This window comes from Tetrao urogallus, assembly GCF_951394365.1.
Source record: "Tetrao urogallus genome assembly, chromosome: 2".
NCBI lineage: Eukaryota > Metazoa > Chordata > Aves > Galliformes > Phasianidae > Tetrao > Tetrao urogallus.
Genome location: NC_136814.1, coordinates 77,148,821 through 77,164,310, shown reverse-complemented (window position 1 = coordinate 77,164,310; position 15,490 = coordinate 77,148,821). Strand labels below are relative to the sequence as shown.

At 38.7% G+C, this 15,490-nt stretch overlaps 1 protein-coding gene across 1 annotated transcript in view; it reads right to left on the bottom strand.

Annotated features, from left to right (window-relative positions):
• Window positions 1-1,750: 1,750 nt before the first annotated feature.
• The window catches only part of IBTK (inhibitor of Bruton tyrosine kinase), a gene marked incomplete at both ends in the record, with an annotated part of 48,055 nt that continues 34,315 nt past the window's right edge, over window positions 1,751-15,490 (bottom strand). Inside the window, 4 exons of the mRNA XM_079550878.1 lie at window positions 1,751-1,876; window positions 4,424-4,556; window positions 4,654-4,722; window positions 12,733-12,885. Of these exons, the coding sequence (XP_079407004.1) occupies window positions 1,751-1,876; window positions 4,424-4,556; window positions 4,654-4,722; window positions 12,733-12,885 (481 nt within the window). The remainder of the gene's footprint in view (window positions 1,877-4,423; window positions 4,557-4,653; window positions 4,723-12,732; window positions 12,886-15,490) is intronic.

Below are 15,490 nucleotides of genomic sequence, written 5' to 3'. Positions count from 1 at the left end.
ACCACGGGACCAGGCTGCCCAGAGCCACATCCAGCCTGGCCTTGAATGCCTCCAGGGATGGGGCATCCACAACCTCCTTGGGCAACCTGTTCCAGTGCATCACCACCATCTATGTGAAAAACTTCCTCCTAATATCTAACCTAAACCTGCCCTGTCTCAGTTTAAAACCACTCCCCCTTGTCCTATCACTATCCATCTTCGTAAGCAGTCATTCCTCCTCCTGTTTATACCTTCCTTTCAAATACTGGAAGGCCACAATGAGGTCTCCTTGGAGCCTTCTCCAAAGATAATTTCACTTAATGAAATTATCAGTATATTGAAAGAATCACCAGTAGAATTTAAAATATAATTAAAATCCACTCTTCTTTTTTTCTGTGTAGCTCCAAAATGGCTACAGTTTTTTTTCATACATAGCACAAGTACTTTCGTATTACTCTATACTTACCTAAAGTATTGATTTTATCTGAACAGCATGTAAAAGTATACTAACTTTGGGTAAATCAAGGTTTATAGTTTATTGCATTTGTCTACAACTTTTGTGGAGGATTTTTTGGTGTAGCTTAACCTGAAACCATTAGACATATCTACACAGCGTTTTTTCAAGACTCAACTCTTATCACACAGTGATCAATTCTCTACATTCATCATCTGCAGCTCTCTCAATTCCAGTTTTTCAGAGTTTGTGAGTATTGACACTATTGAAAAAGTAGAAGTTCAAACACACCTATGCAAACAGACAAACTAACCAGAAAATTGTAGATAAGGCTATCCTTTTTTCTTTTCTTTTACATACATATATAAATTTTTTAAACCAGGCACAGAGAACTTCAGAAAACACAATACTGAAAGCCACCTATGATAATCTTTGCAAGGTTAGGCATTTACAAATTCCACAATCAAGCATTCATCCTTGTAGCTCTAGCTTTAACAATGAATGTACAGATCTTGCATTTCCTCACCACTTCAAGTGAATCATACCTTAAACACAGTGGTTCTAAAACTGTACCATATTTACCAGAATAAGACTACAGATGAGCTAATTAAGTGCCACCATGTTGTATTCAACTGTGTACTTCACTTCACAATGGAACTGACTGCTCAAAGGCCAGTCTCACAACAGTGAAAAGAACATGCATAACCAAACTGATAGCAGGCAATGGTTGGGCACTTAGGTACAGCACAGAGGTTCATTGTGGAGCATGACAGTAAGACGTACTGGTCACAGCAGTCAGAAAACCAGCACATACTTACACTAGTTAAGGAAAACTGCATTATCAAACTGTACTTTTACATCAAGTTCAAGCACGAACTTTTTGCTATACTCCCAATTTGCCAGAAAGCTCTGAAGAACGTAACCCCCCAAATAAACTTTAAAGATGTATAATTCTGCACAATCAATTCCACATTAAATCACAAAATAAGCACTCGCTTTTCAGCCACCTGTAAGTTCAACAACATACCTTCAATATTTAAATTAGCAAACACATTTCCAATCTACAGCTTCATGTGACACTACTAATTAAACAGGACTCGTTGAAGAAATTCTCTCAAACAATACATACAAAACATGTTGTGGGTGCAAGACACAGTGAACAAATTACTTCCATTATCTCTACCAAATACCTACTGATTATGTGCAATTTTTAATGCTGATGTTAAAAGTTACATGATTTATGTTTTACCAGTCTCATTCTGATTGTAATGAGGATTTCAGAAGTGCATGTATAATATGTGCTGTTAACAGTACGAATTAGTGCTTGTTCCACATAGGTGTGGCCATAGGTCCCTGTGGAGCCCTTTCAACAGTCACAAATTCTTCAGGGTTGTCAAAAGCTTCATAGTGGATTAACAAATCTTGAATAGCACACTCCTCAATCTGGAACAAAAAAAGAACATGTATTTCAGTATTAGATTGGCATATACGCCACTAATAGTTACGAACAGGCTGTGGTGGCCCTGAGTATGTCTGCTATAGACCTCATCAGCAAGTAGTAGTACCTGAGGTCTCCTTCAAAACACTGAAAGAAGCTTCATGCTTGCAGACTCTGGCCCTCATCAGAGACCCTGATATCTGCTGTCAGGGCAACACAGAAGGGCACAAGTGCTCCAGAAGTTTTGCTCTGGTGACTTCCTCACACAGATGATCAAGAAACTGACAAAGGGAGACACTGTCAGATGTCAAGGATGATAAGGTCAAGGGCAGCTTTGGCCACTCTGACCTTGAGATCTTGCACCATCTCATGAGAGGGGAATAAGACATATCAGAATCACAACCCCAGACCTTCAGAAGAACAGATTATGATTTGTTCAGGGATCTGGAAATCTCACAGAACGTGGTCCTTGAAAGAAAAGGGGTCCAGAAGACCTGCTTGATTTTAAGATCAGTGCTTCCAAGCTTAGTAACAGTCCGGTGATCAGGAAGTCTAACAAATATGGCAGGAGGCCTGCATGGATAACAAAAAGCTCCTTACAAAACTCTAACACAAGAAGGAAGTGTGTATAAGGTGGAAGCCAAGACAGATGACCCAGAAGAAAAATACAACCATTGTCTAAGCATGCAGGAACCGAATTAGTAAAGTCAGAGCCCAGCCAGAGTTGAATCCTGCAAGTGACATGAAAGGCAGTAAAAAAGCTGCAAAAAGAATACTAGAGAAAACGTAAGCTCATAGCTGAAAGAGAAAGGAGATGGACAAGGCTGAGGAACAATTAGTCTTCTTCATTTTCATTTGCAGTAGTAAGACCAGCTTTCAGTAATCCCTGGCCCCTGAGACCAGAGGGATAGTCTGGGGAGAAAAAAAAAAGATCTACCCTCAGCAGAGGATAACAAAGTTAAGCAATATTTTAATAAACCAGACATACATATACCTATGACACTGACGGAATGAACTCATACTTTTAAAGATTGTTATGGCAGCTGGCCAGCCAAGGCCACTGTAAAAAATACTTTGCAAGATCATGGTGGTAGAAGGAGATTCCTGAGGACTAGAAGGAAGCAAAATGTCATCTTCAAGAGGACCAAGAAGGAGCATCTGGGAACTAATTGCCAGTCACCTTCACCTTTATCCCTGGAGACATGATAAAACAAATCCTCCTGGAGGTTATTTCTAAACGCATGCATGACAGGAAGGCTATCTGGTAGCATACACATTACAAGGGGGAAATCATGTCTAATGAACCCAACAGCATGCTCATCATAGAAGGGTGGCTTGGTGGACGAAGAGAAAGTGGTGGACGTTGTTTACTTCTTCAAGCCTTTCAACATTGTCTCCCACATCCTCACAGACAAATTGAAGCATGGACTTGATGAATTTAAGTAAAATGGACTGAAAACTACCTGAATTGGTAGTCTTAGACAATTATGAACTATGTCCCAAAGAACATGTTAGTGCACAGCTGCTAGTATTAATACCAAGATCAAGACAAGGGTCAGTACTGCTTAGCATCTACATTAATGACCTGTGTAATATGACATAACACACCCTCAGCAAGGTTGTAGATGACAAAATCAGGGGGAGTGGTTGGCACATTAGTGAGTTGTGCTGCTATTCTGAAGGTATTCAGCATGCCTGGGGCATTAGCTGAGAGGAATCCCATCAAGTTCACGAAAGGAAAATGTGAAGTCCTGCTTATAAGAAGAGTGAAGCACAAGAACATACACCAGCCAAGTGTATGGAAAGTAGCTTGGCAGAAAAGGACTTGGGGTCCTGGTAGGCAAGTTGACTCTAAGTCACCAATGTGCTCTTGCATCAAAGAGTCCCTCTATTAGGGACAGCACTGTCAGAAGATTGAGAGAGATGATTCTTCCCCTCTACTGGCGAGAAACATCTAGAGTTTTGGGCCCAGTTATGACTCTGCAGTATTATAAGAGAGAGGGTCCAGTGAAAAGACACAAAAAGGATTAAAAGCCTGAAGTCACTGATGTGCAAGGAGAAGCTAAGAGAGCTGCAGCTGCTTAGCAAGGAAAAGATTCAGGGATATCTTATCAATATGTATGAACAGCTGATCAGAGAAAGTAAAAGAAGCTAGATGTCTCAGTGATGTCCAGCAACAGAACAAGAGGCAATGAACAGAGACTGAAATACAGAAAATTTCATTTCAACATAAAAATCTTTTTTTCACTGTGGGTGGTTGGACACTGAAACAGGCTTTCCAAAAAGGCCTCTGTTAGTCTAGACTATTTACAGACTCCGACCTCAACTATTTTGTGATTCTGAAAATCTATCAGCCATGGATTCAATACTCAATCTAACATAGATCTACCTTATCAAACTGCAAGAAGATGTTATTATTAAATGACATTTAACTCAATTTTACAAGTGATGCTAAATATAATGATACATAATTAATACTAAAAACTGATCTCTAAAACAGCCAGTGGAAACTCCTGGTGATAATACCCAGCTGCAGAAACTTAGCACTTTACCTGGATCAAAGCCAACGGTTTTTCTCTGCTCCTAATAAGAGCAGCTTCTTGCTGGCGCTCTTCCTCTACAATAGATGCAAACATGACAGGTGCCATGACAGGAGAGTTAGTTGGTGGTGTTGCCAACCAAGGACTGCAAAAAAGCAGAAGACATTATGAGGCAACATCAAAAACAAGGTCAGCATAACAGAGAGAAAATAAATTCTGGAATTTAAGGGAGTCAAACTTACTTATGGCTCTCCAGCTGAGGAGAATCCAAAACGTGGCCTTCTGGACCTGGGCTACTTCGAGCCACACATCTGGAAAAAAGAAAGAAAGGGGGGGGGGGGGGGTGAAAGTCACTAACAATGGATTTTACTTAATCGTAATTGATTACAAATTCAAAGTAGCTAATTACAAATTTGTACTCTTTCCCCCCTTCCCCCCCCCCCCCCCCCCCCAGAGGTTAGGCATTATAAAGTAATGCTTAGTTTGTCTTTAAATGTGATACTGTAACATGAGGAGACACTGATACTCCTTTCTGAATGCCAGAACTTACTGCATTTTCAGTTGGAGCACTAACTCTGGCATTTCCTAACATTTGAGCATTTGAAGAAAAGCACTTAAAAAAATAACATATATATATATAGATAGATACAGATAGATATATTTAAACCTGTAAAATATTCAATCAAGTTATGCACTGACAGCATGCACTGTAAATCTGTTTGGAGTTTACATGGAAAGAACACAGCTTCAAGACAGAAAAATCTTGCATTCAAATTAAATATTCTATGTAAAAAGAGCCAGTACAGTACTACAATAGCACTAGCAAATTATTTCCTCAAGTATAAGCCCGGAAAACATGGACTTCCAGTGTATGTTCTGCAACCACCTCATATTCATACAAGCAGCATGTAACTAGAATTAACTGGATCAGAAAAAAAATCCTGAAATAACAATAAAGAATTGCCAAGAAGGAAGACATTTTATTCCATTCTACGATGTTAACCTGTCTACAAAAATAAGTCAGAATAGGTATATTCTACACCTTAAGACACAGTGTATTTGACAAAATAATCCTACATCAGTAAGACGAGAGAGACCTACTTTTGTTATTTTATCTCTCTCTTTGGCAACTTTTGCAATTTCCACAACTCTAAAGAAGTTTTATAACATACTATGAAATGCTAACAGACTTTTTTGAATTATTCTATGGCATTGAAAAAATTCTAATGGTGTTGGTATTTCAATAAATCAGTCTCAATTTTCTTTATGGCTTTGGTAATCCTCTGTAAGTGGCCACAAACTCTTGGAAAGGGGGAAACATCTACAGAAAGCTATCTAATAAGAGAATTCCAGTAACTACTAAGTTCCCTGCCTGGAATTTTTTCCCCACTACACAACTCCAAGGACAACAAGAACCATGATTCGTACTGCTAAGCAATGAAGGCAAGATCTCAAAAAACCTGAAAAGGAACACCCATTACCAAAAACAACATTTCTGTGAACCATGCCCAGCTTTCTGTCACAAAACATAATCTTGTCCACCGAACAGCCATCTATACAAAGAACAAACAAATGTTAACATCTGCCAAGGCATAACAGTGGACTTTCAAAATAAGCTCTCTGCAGTGTCACTCCCATGAATCAAGCCCAGTAGATTCACCTTCTGCCAGCTCATAATGCTTTTCTGTTTCCACTGGAAAAATACACTTCATATGAGTCAAGATGAGACTTTGCCTCCATTTTAAGTGATGGTGATCATATCAGACACTAACAAGAAAGTCAGTGCAACAACGTATGGAGAAAAAGCCAAGAAGGTAGGTTCTTTCCAAATTGGCTGTTTCTGGGTAACCTTTATTCCAGAACTGACCCATGAATCAACAGCTCCATGACAAGAGTGATCAAATCTGCTTTACCATTCTCCACACTGATCATCCATCCATAGGGCTGCCAGTTTCCTTTCACTTAACATTACTAATTTGCAATGCTTTTTCCATGAGGATCAAAGAATACTCGAGGAAAAAGGGTAGAGAAAAAGTTGGTTTTTTGTTTGTTTGTTTTTAATCTTTGGTCAGAAAAAAAAAAAAAAAAAAAAAGGCAGCTTAGAAATTCCTGTTTTACTGAACAAAAGTATCAGGTCATAATGGATAAGTATGATAAATACGGAAATTCTGTAAGGAGCTAAGCAACACAAAACTTTTTTTTTTTTTAATGAATTTCCCATACCTCTCATTTCTAGCTTACTCATATTGCAGCCACGTTATTCACAATTTTAGAGAGTAAGTTAGCTACAAGAAATACCATCATAAGTTAACATTAATGGATGTAATAAGCAGCGATGCTTAAACTAACAAACAAAATTAGGAAATTCTATTAACTTCTTAAAGAATAAACAGCATGACTGTGGTACAAAGCAAAGGGCAAGAAAATTCAGTACAAAGAAAAAGGCTGAAGGGCAACTAGTTAAGCTAAGAATTTTTCAGCTTGAAAAGAAAAAGTAGAATCCAAGGTGTACCTATCATGACAATCAATCAGAAGTACATTACTGGAAAAAGAAAAAAAAAAAGAACGTTGAGCAACTTGGTTCAATTTGGAACAACCAATTCTGTCACCATATACCACACTGGATGAAGCTTATTTCGAAGACCTTTCATTTTCATCTGTTACATTCAAGAAAGATGAATCTAAATTTTCATGCATGCAGAGAAGAACAATTTCTCATGACAACTAGAGAAAGCTAAACATTATACCCATCTTCAGGAAGAACATGGGGAACCGTCTGATCAGTGTCACTTCAAACCTTACAAATGTTGTGGAACAAATCCTTCTCTAAGTCATTTCTGGATTTATCAACTACTGGCAAATTTATTCTGAACAACATAACTACCTTCTACGATAGGATGACTGGCTCTGCAGACAAACAGAGAGCAAAGAAAATCACTTTATTTGCCTTTTGCTAGCCAAGTCTTTATACTCAGCCTGCACATACAGTGTATCCTTACAATCAGTCTGTAAAGCATGGACAAGGTATATGTACTACAAGATGGATGGTTCTGGATGAACTGTATAAAGCTCAATTGGAAACCAACTATTGGTGATGGTCCTTAAGAACTGATATAATATTTAATGTCTTCACCAATTATTTGGTGGTCAGATAAAGTGTACTCTCAGCAGGGTCACAAATAGATGGGGACAGGCTGGGAGTGCACATGCTGGATGCTGGGTTGCCATTCAGAAGGACCTCAAGAAGCTGGAAAAATGGGAAAACAAGGCAAATGTGAAGTCACATATTTGAAGGAAAGTATCCCCAGGCAGCAGTACAGGACAGAGGATAACTGGCTAGAAGGCAGCCTTGCAGAAAAGGACTCACGTAGTCCTGGTAGGCAGTAAGTCTAAGATGAATCAGTATGTGTCCTTGCAGCAAAGGCCAAAAGCATACTAGTCTGTACTAGCAAAAGCATAGCCATACAGTCAAAAGAAATTACTCTTCCCTTCTGTGTTGTATTTATGAGACAACATACAGAGTATCGTATTTGTGCCCCTCAATACAAGAAAGATGTTGGCATGCTGGAAGACATCCTTTATAGGGCCACCAAAACTAGGGACAAGTGACAGAAAGAGCTGAAAACAACTGTATGCTTGCAAAGAGGAAGTCTCATTGTTGCCTTTAACTATATAACTGGAAGTTTGAAAAAAGATGCAGTAACCATGTGCTTAGTGGTGCACATGGAGTAAGAAGTGATAGGCACAAACTGCTAAATGGGAAATCCCAGTTAGATATAGAAAAAAAATCTACCACAAAGATGATCAGACCCTTGAACGTGTTGCCTAGAAAGGCTGAGGTATCTAAACCCTTGGAAATACCACAAGTCAATTGGGCCAGGCCCTGAGCAACACGATCTAGCTAGAGCTATGTTGAACAGGAGGCCAGCTGACAGCATCTAAATTATTCTACAGTTTCAACAATGGCATCACTTATGTCGGAAGTCTAGATAAACCAGCTTCCAGTTTTTATTTCAGATAGTGAAGACCATAAGAGAATAAAAAACAGGAAAGAATCAGAAAAGGAAGGACAGACAACAGGAAAAGGCATCAGTTTTCTGCTTGCTGGTTCATTTAACTAAGAGCATGTCTGTACATCTTAGTGAATGCCTTTATTCTGATGTCACTTCTCTACTTCAGCTCTTTCTTCATCTCCTCTTGCAATGCTCACCTAACTGCACATTTGACAATAACCTGCACCCCTCCAGACATTTGAAAGAAATTCTCTCCTCCTCACCCATAATCCAAAGAACTTACAGCACCACTAGAAACTAATCCAAATAGACTGTTTCATTTAACCAACCTGTTTGAGTATAGACAAAAAGATTGTTTTCCAGAGCAAGAAGGAAAAACAAAAAAACAATACACTCACAGGCTTTCCCTAACTGCAATGAACAGTTCCAGTGTCACAGCACACTCTAGCGTTCAATCAAAAGACAAGTTTAAGTACCTGTGTCATCTACCTCAATTTAAGTGAGGCTTTAAAATGTAGGAAACAACACTTATTTTGAACCTGCTTGTGCATATGTATATTTGTGTTTCTTGCTAGCAAGATATTTATTCCAGATGCTAAATCAATTGCAGATATTTCAACATGCTATTCCTCAGCAGGCATCAAAATAAATAGGTGAAATAGAACAGAGGGGAAATGAGAAACAAAGATATACAGAAAAATGGGGGAAAGAAAGCCTAAAAAACACAGAACTTGGAAAGATAGAAGTCTAGAAAATTAAAGACTGATGTAGAGAAGTGCATGGAAACAAACAAGACAAATATAATCAGTTCTGAACTACACTGATTAACTCAGTTGGCTGAACTTGCCATGACTCCTGCCCAGACACTGTGATGTCCTAGCACTTAACTTCCCAATGTTTCTTGAGAATTTCTTCACTCGAAGCCAGTTCAGGTCTACTGCCTCAAAGATCTGATAACTGCTCTACGAAAAAAACCGCTGGTCTCCTGCAGAACCTCTTGGGTTTTGCTGTGCCATCTGACTCATGTACTAGCTATTAGCTCAATATTAGCCATGCCAAAACCAGGCCTTTCCCATGCAAAGCCAGAGAGATGCATTTCCACTAAGGCTCTTTACTGCTCCCTAGAGTAATGCAATAAAGACAATCTGGGCAGCCACAAAAAGAGTCAAGTCACGTCAGGCCTATGTTTTTAGCTTGAACTGTGAGCTATACACACACAGCTGTGCAGCGTAACTCCCAAAACTAAGTTGTCCCTGGAAACAATGCAGCCACATCCACTTGGCTCAGCATTTGAGCTGATGTGCTTCTGGACCCAATCCAGTTCACATCTCCACATTCATGACATTTTTCATCTGCAGAAACTGGAAGATGACAATGTATGGAAGCATGTTTATGCATCCCTTCCAATGTAAAAAAAAAAAAAAAAAAAAAAAAATTATTTCCCATTTTATCCAAAAGAAAAAAAAAAAGAAAGCTGACACAGTAGTTGTGCAAGTTTCTTCAGTGTCCCATCAGTAGGTCTGACATTCGGAGACAAGGACTGCTTACGCTTTATGAACATTCAATTTCCTTTCCTTAAAAAGGAAGAGGAACGAGTGTGGACAATGAATCTTTACTGAAACAGCTCTTGATGTCTGCTGGCAAAAGTCAGAAACTGCTGTGACAAAAGCTGTCAGTCAAAGAATAAAACTAGCTCAAAGTAGAAACCTTAATCCTAACTCCAGGTAGATGAACCTTGATTCTTTATACCTAACAGAAAGAAATCAGCATCTTTAGAGACAGTTCAAAACAACCTGAAATAGCTCTGGAAGTGTCCTTTTTTTCTGACTGATGATACACAATCTAGTCATGTAGCCTCCCACTAGTTTAATATATCATTTTCAGGCAGCTAACATATTATGCCTGGAATCAGCTCAAAGAATCCAGTTCAGAGCCTGCAGACAGGCCAGACTGAACAGACTAGACAGAGCAAAGCAAAAGGAAATTAAGTGACTTTATGAAGATCAGAGACCACGTGACAAAACTAGTAAAAGCATCCAGTGCATGTTCCTCTATCACCAGCCCATACTCTCTCTCATGTGATCAAAAGTTTTGCTATTTTACTAGAAATTAGATTAATAATACCTGTTATGTCTGCACATGTGTAAGTGCATCTCCACTCACCCCAGCTGCCTCAGCTTTATTTCTGTTGCTGAAGGATACTTCTGTTACACTTGCCAAATCCCTCTTCTCTCCTGTAACATCATTTCCCACACATATTTCTTTAATTTCTTTAATTCTTTTTTGCTGTGTAACTACCAATATGGCACATACTACTTCCGTTATAGGGAATCATTGCTTTCTATACAACTGAACAACCTAGAGGGAGGCCCAACAGAACCACCTTCTCCTTCTTGCACAGCCAATTTTTGGAGTGGGACAGAACAGAGTTTCTTTTAAAATTAAAAAAAAAAAAAAAAAAAAAAAAGAGAGAGAGTTAAAACGTGTACCTGGGACCAGCATGCACCAAAAGGCTCTGCAAACTCTTCTCCCTTTAGTCAAGTTGTTGGTGACACAGTTAATTTGTAAGAAAGAGCCATGAGAAGGTGCAGGGGAACTGCCCCTCCTCATTGATTCTAATCCTGACTTTTAGATCATAGAATCATAGAATGGTGTGGGTTGAAAAGGACCACAATGGTCATCTAGTTTCATATCCGCTGCTACGTGCATGGTCGTCAACCACTGGACCAGGCTGCCCAGAGCCACATCCAGCCTGGCCTTGAATGCCTCCAGGGATGGGGCATCCACAACCTCCTTGGGCAACCTGTTCCAGTGCATCACCACCATCTATGTGAAAAACTTCCTCCTAATATCTAACCCAAACCTCCCCTGTCTCAGTTTAAAACCATTCCGCCTTGTCCTATCACTATCCATCTTCATAAACAGCGGTCCCCCCTCCCCTGTTTATATGCTCAAGTACTGGAAAGCCACAATGAGGTCTCCCCAGAGCCTTCTCTTTTCCAAGCTAAAGAAGCCCAGCTCCCTCAACCTTTCCTCACAGGGGAGGTGCTCCAGCACTCTATCACCTTAGTTGGCCCTCCTCTGGACCCGCTCCAAGAGCTCCACATCCTTCCTGTACTGGGGCCCCCAGCCTGGACACAGCACTACAGATGGGCCTCACAAGAGCCGAGTAGAGGGAGACAATCACCTCCCTCTCCCTGCTGGCCACTCCTTTTTTAATGCAGCCCTGAACACAGCTGGGCTTCTGAGCTGCATCTGAGCTCATTGCTCTCTCACCCTTACAATTTGTGTGTAGTCACCAGCAGAGAGCCTGCCGTGCTCACCTCACTCTGGCGCAGTGGGGGTGTGCCCTGCCAGGCTTGCTGCCACCTGACCCCACCAGTATGATAGAGCATTCAGACTTTGTGTCTTCTAGACGGCAGGTAGGAAAGTCAGTAAGAATTTCAAGCCCTCTGTCTCTTAAATATACTTTAAATGCCTAGTGTTTAAAACTACTGATGATAGAGCAAAGAGATGCATGTAGATGACAACTTGGTCCTAAATACTTTCAGAAATTAGGCTGAAATTTATTTCCTCTCAGCTTAGTAATTCTAATTCCAACACACAGATTTTATTGGAGATAGCAGAATGCAGGGACAAAACAGTTCAACAGAAGAACAGTGTACATGCAGTTATTATACAGCAATTTACACAGACCTCAAAACAGGTCATTTTTGTCCCTAGAATTATAGTACCTCACTAGTTATAATATACAAACATAAATGATACATCAATATTTTAGTAAGCCTTTTAGATTGTTTAGGTGCAATTTTTCATGGAACGAATCGGCTTGTAAAACAACTCAGATTAGGGAATGCTCTTTGTTTGAATCAATGGATTTCATTCACCCAATGGTTACAGAAAAATACTCTTAAGCAAAACTCATTCATGCCATATCTGAATCCTAGAAGATACTTTCTAACTTATGCAGAAATTAGATGTTTTCTATGTTTATACATACGTATATACATACAGATACAAAAGCATTTTGTTAGTAGTCAGAAGTGTTTGTGTTCATGTGTGCATATATATATGCTCACATATACAAATACTTCAAACTATAAACATAATATTAGCAGTGGCATTATATTCCTTAAGTCTACTTTACTTCCTATTTGTAATAGTATTCCATTCATGAAATCCTATTGATATTAAAACACCATTAGAAGAATACTTTAAGGACTTAAAAAGGAAAAAAAGGCAATTTCATCCTTCCAGGTTCTGGCATACGAATTATTATTCAGAATTAGGAAAAGACTGCTCTCCTACCTTGTAGTGCTTTGGACTGGTGAATCCTCAGCTCCTTTACATCCAGCTCTCTTGGTAGCAGTACCAGGCAAATTATTTGCACTCATGTATTTTTCTTCCTCCATTACAAGATCACGGAATGATTTCGGCAAAGCAGAATGCAATGAAGATGACCTTTTGAATAAATAAGCAATTAAAAACATAGATATATACACATATAAATCCCCTTTAGACCTCATCCCTTCAAATACATCACTTTGGGACAAAAAGGTAAACACCAGATACATTTTAGACTTTGACAGAAATTGGCAGACACAGCTGCTAAGCAGAACCAAAACAGTGAATGAGTCACTTGTAGCTACTTGAGGTTCTGAAAATCCCCTAATCCACAGTGAAATTCACAAAACTGATATGCTTGGTTTTCTTTTACTTGCTTAACTATAATGTACACTGGTACTGAACTAGAGCCTGCATATTACCTTTCAAAAACAAAACAAAATGAAAATACATCAATTTAGAATAATAAATGGTGTGAACGTTTTCCGACACAAAAACCTTTATTTACAGAAATCAAGGTAGTTGCCCCTCACGTTCCTGCCCATCGTAACTTTAGATTTAATTCTCCATAAATTTACCTACATTTAACTTTACTAACCATCTATTTGCAGTATGCCAAATATTAGAAATACGTGCTAAATAACAGTTGTTTGTCATCCACTCAGAAGGTAACAGATCAATTATAAAAACTACTGAAGTAGAACAAGCTACCTATACAATGTTTACTAACTGCACAGCTACCACAAGAAGAGGTGCATGTGAAGTCAAAGATGCCCAAACTGCATCAGTGCAGTATAAAAATTAAGAAGTATTAGGGAAATGAAATGTTACAACAAAAGTATCTGAATGCTATATAATCTGAATCATACACTAGAATACCCAGCATTAAGGGTTTTTTTTTTTTTTTTTTTTTTTTTTTTTTTTTTTTTTTTTTTTTTTATGTTTTTCTTACTGCTTGAGCAGCGCCGTAGGCATATAAGGTAGAATGGAAACCACTAGATGGAACTTGGAGTCATTCTACGCTTCCTCCATTCCAACTATCAGCTGACTTAACAGAACCATGGAAATTGTTTTACCAGAACTTCCCCAAGCTTCTTACACTAAGCAGGCAAATAGCTCTCTTGGGATCTGCCATGACAGAAGCCTCCTGCTGCTAACAGTTTGAACAACCTATCTGTCTTCATGAAAATTCTGTACTGAAATCAGATTCACCAGCAACCCAGAACCAAAACATAAATAAACCCACACCATCAACAACAACAACAAAAACCAATGCAATCATGCCATTCTTAAAGACTGATCCTATTCAAAACAACAGGAATAGCATAAAATGGTTTAGCTTAAACCATTACAAATTTTCTTAAGAGTAACAACTGTCAGCTTGCCTAACACTGTCATACTTACTTAATATGTAACATTACGTATAATTTAAACGTTATACATTAAAAAAATGAAAGAGGAAGAAGTTGTTCTAATCTGTAACTGCAAAATATCCAAGTGTCAAGTTCCAAAACAGCTGTTGATGTTTCACAATAAGCTAAAATATCAACAAACTGAATACCTAAACACTTAAAAAAACACGTCATATATATGAATTCTCAAGAAAGGCTTTAAATTTATACTTCCATTCTTGAAAAGCCATAGGCTCTCTGGAGTTTAGAAAACAAAAGCAAAACACAACAAAAACAAAAAGCCCTACCATTCATGAACAAAGTCTGGAGAACTAATAAAGTCAATACATACCAAATACCTAGCTTCTCATACTTCATATTCTCCAAGTATTATTTTTTGTTTGCTTGTCTCGTTTTTATTTGTTTTGTTGTTTTTTTTTTCCCCTCCCTTATTTCCATCATTCTTCACAGGAGGTAGCACTGCTTCAGACCACTCCCCAGCTATGAAACTGGAGTTGCTTTTGGTGGAAAAGTTGGGCATGGTGTACAATATACTGTGCATTAGTCAACCAAGAAAGAGTCGGAAGGTCCCCCACCCTTCTGGCAAGTGTTCTCACTGCACATCCAAGATGAATATCATTTCACTGGAACGCAAGTTCTATAGCTTGGACTGTATTGCATGCATGGAAACCTCCATCTATTGCCAGAAGCACTCTTAACAGTCTTTCGTGAATGTACAGATTAGATCTTTGCAAATATGATATTAGGAGTAACACTCTTCTATTTTACATAGAAAAACTGCTTTGAACAACTGGTGGCTTGCCTTCTAAAGCTTAAAGTCTCTTCAACAAAAGCTCTTTTACAGAAGCTGGGCATAATTTAAAATATTTATTTACCTCCCACTTTTCTAGAATTCTAGAGCTAATGGCAGTTTCCAGATCAGCAGCCAGAACATTGCTGAGGAACATACAGAATCGTGCACAGTGACCACACAAGCAACAGCCTGGATTCCATCCTCCTGATAGAACCTCTGGCACTTCCACTTAAGATTGTGTACCACAGTAAAGCTCAGCCACTTTCAAGAACTGTTTAACGAAAAGCTCAAGAATACAATATATTTTCTAGACAGACTTACCCAAGTATACTCCAAAAAAAACACAAACAAACAAAAAAAAAAAAAAAAAAAAAAAAAATCAGTCTATATTTGCTTTTTAACTGTAAGGAAAAGTTCACAGGTATTTGGTAGCTTAAAAGTAAATAACACCCAATAGGTAAAGAATTAGCCGTAACAGAATAGATCCATAGTCTGAATAGTCAGCACAGCCTAACGA